This window comes from Pinus tabuliformis, chromosome 4_1, assembly GCF_031772625.1.
Source record: "Pinus tabuliformis cultivar Carrire ecotype Pingquan chromosome 4_1, CPIR1, whole genome shotgun sequence".
In the NCBI taxonomy this organism is placed as follows: Eukaryota; Viridiplantae; Streptophyta; class Pinopsida; order Pinales; family Pinaceae; genus Pinus; species Pinus tabuliformis.
The window spans coordinates 190131680-190139037 of NC_142303.1; the positions used below are offsets into that span (position 1 = coordinate 190131680).

At 37.8% G+C, this 7358-nt stretch overlaps 1 protein-coding gene across 1 annotated transcript in view; it reads right to left on the reverse strand.

Moving 5' to 3' along the window:
• Positions 1-7050, reverse strand: part of PUM24 (pumilio 24) — a 163683-nt gene extending 156633 nt beyond the window's left edge. Inside the window, exons 1-2 of the mRNA XM_089419429.1 lie at positions 6442-7050; positions 6204-6257 (exon numbers count right to left, since the gene is read on the reverse strand). Of these exons, the coding sequence (XP_089275555.1) occupies positions 6204-6257; positions 6442-6750 (363 nt within the window). The 5' untranslated portion in view covers positions 6751-7050. The remainder of the gene's footprint in view (positions 1-6203; positions 6258-6441) is intronic.
• Positions 7051-7358: the final 308 nt, after the last annotated feature.

Sequence of the window (7358 nt, forward strand, 5' to 3'; positions counted from 1 at the left end):
GTGTTTCCTCATGAGGCTCAAAACCAATGTATGATTGTAGATAAATTTTGTTATGCTTTTGGCATGATCTATAGTGTTTTTGACCCAATCTAATTTTCCAATATCCTCAAGCATGAGGTCTATGCACTGTGCAGCGCATGGGGTCCAAAAGATGGTCTTCTATTTTTCCTCTAACAGTTTACCAGCAAGAACATAGTTAGAGGCATTATCTGTGATGATTTGAACAACATTAGCCACCCCCACCTCCTCAACACCCTGATCCAATAGCTGAAACAACAAGTGGCCATCTTTTATCTTATTAGATGCATCAACTGATTTTAAAAACATGGTTCCTTGTGGGCAGAAGACAAGAAAGTTTATGATGGTACGGTTTCTTTGATCAATCCATCCATCTGACATGATAATACACCCTGTTCTTGCCCATGAGTCCCTGAACTCTTGCAAATACTCATTAATGGATTGAATTTCTTTCTGCAAACGAAACCCCCTTAGCTCATGCATAGTAGGGCCTTTGAAGCCTTTTCCAGCAGCATGTATGGCATCAAACATAGGCTCATAATATGGTGAACGAGCAGCATTAAAGGGGATATCAGCATCATACCACCATCTAGCTATGTAATCACAAGCAGTCTCCCTCAATTCTTTCTTCCAATGGTCATCTAAAGTGGGTTGCATTTGAGTTTTACTAACTTCAGGACTATGTGCATCTGATGGAGAGGAGGGAGTGAAATAACTTTTGATAGTCACATCACCCTTTTTCAAATTCATTCTACCCTTTCCCTTATCTTGAACAGAACCAAAAGAGGGAGGAACATATCGGAAAGGGTTGGATGCCTCAGTTTGAGGGATAGAGGAAGAACCCTCAAAATCATAATGGGGGTTGGTAGCCATCATTTTTTGTATCTCCCTCTTCCTCCCAATTTCAGCCTGTATGTCTTTTTGCCTAGCCTTATCTTCTTTAAATTTCTCAAAGCTGGCCAACAAATTCTTTCTAATCTCCGCAATTCCTGGTGAGGTACATGGGGTAATTTGGCCTCTAATCCCTGCCAAGTGTTGTTTCAGCCTATGAATGCCCCCAGGACCTTCCTTAATTTTCCTATGGCAAAATTTGCATTGCATTTGACTATCAACCATTTCAACATATGACCAAGCAGGATCTCTTGCTCTAGGTGCCATTTTTTGACTAGGAAATGAAAGCAAACAATCTGAAAATGAAAAAAAAAAACATTGATTCAATGTTCATTTATTTGACAAAAAACACTCTCTAAGCTTTCTAGATATGCACCTAAAATTTACTAAGCAAAAACAGATTTATAGAGGTGGAAAAAAATACCTCCAGGCACAAACTGCCTCCTCAAGCTTGCTCCAAGAATCAGCTCCTCAATGCTGCTCCAAATGGCTGCCCAAGAAGCTCCTCACTCCAGCTACAATGCTCCTCCAAGACTCCTCACTGCTGCTCCAAAACAAGCTCAAGAACTGCTCACTAACTCTCAAAGAAGACTCTCACTCAAATGCATAAGACTGCTGTGAGTGAATGAGAGCACTTGGGTGTGTTAAATAGGGTTTGGGAGGGGGAAATGGACCCCAAAAATCATTTAGCATATTCATATAACTGTTTGGGGTCCAAACCAAACAAATAAAAAATCCATTAAAAAATTATATTTTTCGCTGTTTACGTGTGCCTGGGCCGTTCCTTTGTGACTCGGCCGGGTTGACCGAGTCATGGTGACTCGGCCAACCGTACCGTTTCCATGGCCGGGTCACTAATTTTGCTATTGAAACGGATCAACCAGGCCATTTCGGTTTCGAAACGGCCGTTTCTTAAAACAGTGACTGTGACAACAATGGAATAGTTTGAATGGATACAACAAGAACAACAAGTCTTGGACCTGCAGGTATCAACAAAGCACTTGATGGCCTTGATATGCCTTCATCATAATATTGAACATTATAATCATCTGCTGCTTCATCTTCTTTCTTTTCTTTATTGTCGTTATCATCTTCCTTACTATCGATTTCCTTTTGACGTGCTTTAACTTCTGCACATGTTTTTTCTAATCGCTGAAATACTTCTTGAATTTTAGTAAACTGCTCAACGCAATCAAGACATGAACGTAATGGCACATTATGCAGTGAACTATGTTCAAAGACTCGCATGAATATATTGTGCGCCATGGCTCTGATACCACTGAAGCGTAAAAACTGAAAGCTTGTAGACTTGAATGTAAATATACACTAGAGGTATTTGAAATAATAATTTATTATATATAAAAAAATGTATAAGTGATGAATGTTACAATAAAGACCCGCATATATACCTAAGCAGGTGTCCTTTCGTGACTGGGCATGTCTTTTAGACATGCCTTTTCACTTAACTTAATGACTACTTAGCATAACCAATATTTGATTATTTAATATTTACATTTATTTTATTCATTTTACTTGTTATGAATTATATTCATAACATAACAACATCAAATAAATGCATTGCCACATAAATATGAAAACATAACTAATATACAAGATGTATAAGAGATCTAGTGCTACATCACACATCAACATTATATCATGCCATGAATCCTGAGTCATAACTCAACCTCAAAATATCAACAAAAAATATAATAAATGTATCTCAGCATCATGAGTCACCTAGAATGAAATTAGATACAAAAACTAGCGACTTCCTCTGCCCCTTTTACGGGTAAAGGTAATGGCTTTTCCTCTAGAGGAAGAAGGCCTCGAGGTTGGCATTGGACTTTGAAGTCCTCTAAAAGAATAGGAGGTAGACTCTAGCATCCTCTACCAACACCCATGCTATTGCTAATTCCAACTCGCTCTATTTATGTCCTTGAATGTTGGTAGAGTGACCTCCTCCTCTACCTCTCTCCCCCCTATTACCTCCTCTGATGCCTCCTATAGGCTCTAACCAATCTGGGATCGATTCCATGACAAGCCTCTTAGTAATGGCAAAGGAAAATGGTGTCCTCCTCCTCCTTAGCTCAAACAAAACTAGTCTCCTCCTCCTTTGCTCTCTAAACCCTTCTTTCTATTTGCAAAATGAGTCTGAAGGAGGAAAAAAAAAAAAAAAAACCCAAAAAATGGACTCTATAAATGAGGAGAAAGATTTTACTGTTTCTATCACTCCCGCTGAAACTAATAATTATGTAAGCCTTGAATTTGCTAACGAGTTAGTAATTCTCGAGTCAAATATAATTGAAAAATTAAACTATCAGGACACAAAACAAAATGACCTAACCGATTTACAATTAAACATTGGGGATTACACATTTATATCCCAATTTACGATTAGATCTTTATGGAACAATAATGGTGACATGATTTTGGTCTCACCCTAGATAGAAACACTAGGGTCCTTCATTTTAAATATGAAGAAGATGTTTTTGACATTTTCCTACAAGAAAAAAAAATAACTCTACAAGAAGTTGCATCGGAGCCAAATTTAACAACACCAGAAGACATTACAAATATCTCAAAGGTCAATGCAAAATATGCAACAAGAAGTTGACAAAGTTATCACAGACAAAAATGAAGAAAAATCTTGCCTCAAGGACCACAGTGAAAATTTACTTAGGCAAATTAAGAAACTTATGAAGGATAAGAAGTCACTAAAAAACAGAGTACAACAACTGTTCGAAAGGGAAGCATTGAAATATTTAGATGTGGAAATTCAATTTGAAGAAAAGAGATCAAATACAAATCCCGTTAATGTCACAATTCAAAAAGATTCCAATCCAATTGAATTGAAGACATACTCGGATGTTATAGTACAAACAATGGAAATTCCAAGTGAAAATCTGGTGTATGAAGAAAATCATTTCCTTGAAGTAAGCCAAGAAAACGTTAGAAGCATGATAAAGGACAATCATATTATAAGAATTCCTTATCGACATCCACATAATAAGAGCAAGTAAATTAAATAGTCAATGTATCAACATCACTCAGAAGGGAAACAACTAACCCATCTTCAAAAGAGTGCTAATACCTAACCCATCTTCAAAAGAATACTAATACCAGTACCATCAAGTCTCGTGATAATAACTCATCTTGGGAAGCCTATAAGCGCAACATTCCACATAAGATCAAATTGGGATGGTTAGATCATTTTTTAGTTCAACAATTTTGCTCATCGCTTAGAAGTTCATATCATCTTGTATCATCAAAGCATTGAAGATTACAGCTCCAAGAATTGGGAAAAATGTGATGAGATTACAAGACAAAGAAAAACATATCAAGCCTTTTACTCAATATGCTTTGAGGATAAAGCATTTCTAAGGTGAAGGCAATTTTATGAACATAAATATATATAATAATATAAATAATAGCTCTTAATTAAATAACAATTAGTATAATGAAGTGACATGTCTCAAAGGACATGACTCTTTCTAAATGGGCACTCCCGCTTGGGTATATAGACATGTCTCAAACAATTGAAGACTTGGCACTCCCGCTTGGGTATATAGACATGACTCAAACAATTGAAGACTTGTTTGAAATCAAGCATTGACTAATTTGTCATAGACAGAAACTCAAAAATAATGATCAACTTGTTGATAGGCATATCCCTTCCCTCCAATTGGTGACCGCAGTCCCAAAGCAAATTGATCAACAACCAAAAGATTAAACATTGTATACAATCATATTTGGGAAGAAGGATATAATATTGTTGATTGGCTTGAATCAAGCCTTAAGCTTGTAAGAAGATAATTTCAAGAATATCAGGGATAATTGTATTAAAGAAGAGGACAATTGGGCAAAAGAACTTAAGAAGATCATTGATGATGGGTAACTTGTTCCCTTGGCAAAAGTCCTCATGAAGTTGTTACAATTCCAAATCTCCAAGGCGGCCCCACATTTGATTGTTTTGTTTTTAAAACTCTTAATGAAGGCTCTTTGGACATGTCCTTCAGCACCCTCCAAGCTACCAGGAGTTATGTCACCAACATGGCATATTTGATGACGACGACATGCAAATTGTTCCCATTCTTCTCACTCACCCCCCCTATCTGACTCACCATAAGTAAATTTTGTTCTCTATTGCCTTAGAACAATGGCTTATCCAAACTCTGAAAAGAAATATCAAGGGCACCCACCCAAGAACCAAATTCTGAACAGAAACATCGAGGGCACCAACCTAAGGACCGTGGAGTTAAGTTGACAACAGGCAAGACTTCTAACCTTCCGCTCACTCAAACAGAACTGGTGGTAGCCCCACAGAAGTGACAAAAAAAAGGCCACGTCTGTTATCATGAAGTTGAAACAACTCAATTGGGCAAGCAAGCAACCAACAAATAAGATAAGTCCCTCCTAGAAGTATCCAAAAGACTAAAGGGCAAGCGTAATTCCTATATGACTACAACTACATTCATTACTAGCTTTGCAAATATTTAGAGGGCCTGGGGACCTTGGAAGGGGAGAGGTTAGTGACCTTAAAAAACCTGCTGGACTCCAACGAAAAGATAGCCGAGATACTGAAGCCGGTTTTGGAGCAAATTGACTCGACGAAAAAAGACTGGTATGCAGCAGACCAGAGGCACCAGGAGCAGATATGTCTGATCAGTGAAAGCACATGTGCATAACCTGGCTCGCGCCCATGCTTACATTCAGTTTCAGCTATAAACCCCAAGGAAGCAAGTGGAGGACATGAAAATGGAAGCATATGCGGGATGAGGAAATGGGAGGAATTCTTTAATCGGATGCCTCAGATAGGACCTCCTCCATCCGACAATGGACCCTACCCTGTCTAACAGTGTGGCTTCAAAAGAAATCAACGCCAACAACTCGGGGCTAGACAACTCACAGAAAAAACGATAAGCTGTCTTTCACATGTCTTGTGTTGCTTCCAGCTTTAGTGTTTTATTCTAAAGATAGAGTGACTATAGAAAATCTGATCTGAAGTTTTCATCCTTCTCTTTAATCAGGTTCCCATTTTTTATAAGTCCAGTAAACCATATTACTATGTTGGTTTTCTATTTGTTATCAAAGCTATATATTTAACAACAATAATAAAATTAAAAGAAAATTCCTTTGGGCTGCGGTCTAGTGTTGAGACACGGGGTCACATCGCTGATGACCCAGGTTTAATTTTTAAACTCCGCAGCGTAGAGCCCTAGAAATTAAGTTGTTGCCCAAGTTTACTGACGTTTCGTATGCAGTATTGGTTAAAAAGAAAAACTGAATCTAACCTTCTGAAGGTCATAATAAGGTTTTCTCTTCCTTTTGCGATTCTCGGTTAGCTCCTGCAGGCAGCCACATCGGTGTCAGCATATAGTGCTTAGCCTCTTGATTGAAGAACGTTCAAGATAAAACATATATGCGGGGCCATTTTAGCCACAGTTACACTGAAATCTCACCTGATAAATTAGGGTAATGTTCACCACTCTGAAATAAAAATATGCCAAAAATTAAATAACAGAAGCCTACCTTCCAATTTCGGTGATCCAGTTTAGCGTCTTTCAGCTTTTTGTCATGAACGGGCTTATTGTTAAACTGTCGCTTGAAGGGCTTACTGCTATCAACAACAGACTTACCATCATCTTCTGTCTTTGAATGACGCTTGGCTTTGATCTCCTTCCGGTTCTTTGGGAATTCTTTACCTGGCTTCGGCCCTTCCTTGTCGCCGGAATCGCTCTTTCTCTTCTTAGAGGGGAATTTTTTACCTGGCTTAGAGCCTTCCTTATCGCCGAGATTGCTCTTTCTCTTCTTAGAGGGTTCGGAACGCTCAGAGGCCATTTTCAAATGCTTTGTATTGGGGACACTATTTCTCCTGTTGCTACTGCTAAAACCCTGGAGGTTTGAGAATGGAGATGGAAGTCAAAAAATCATCCCACCTTCTGTCGATTGCCTTTTATCGGGGGCCTGAGGACGCTATAACGCAGATTGTTTGAATTCAAAATATTAACTGTCGATGTCGATTGTCCTTTTAGATGGAAAAACTGGCCCTTGCATTTTCTCTATCAGAGTTCCTAAAACCTAATCTCAGGATGTTATCATTTTGCAATTCAAGTTAAAATATAAGCCATAACTCTTTTCCTAAGTTGGGGCGACGCTGCACGGCCATTATTGGGTCTCTCGGAGAGACTTTTACCTCATCACAACGGAGATTTTTGGAAGTTCTAAATTACTTAGTTAATTATCATATACAAATAAAGATAAAAGTGGAAGAAAAAAAAATTGGAAAAGTAAAATTAACAAATTAATATTGTTATGATTAAGTAAAATTGAAATGATAAAAATCAGTGTATTTATTGTTGGCCATTTGTGAGCTCCATGTTTTGATAACTTTTAATTTTGTCAATGGTTTCTTTTAATGTAATATAGCTTATTTAAAAACATGAAAA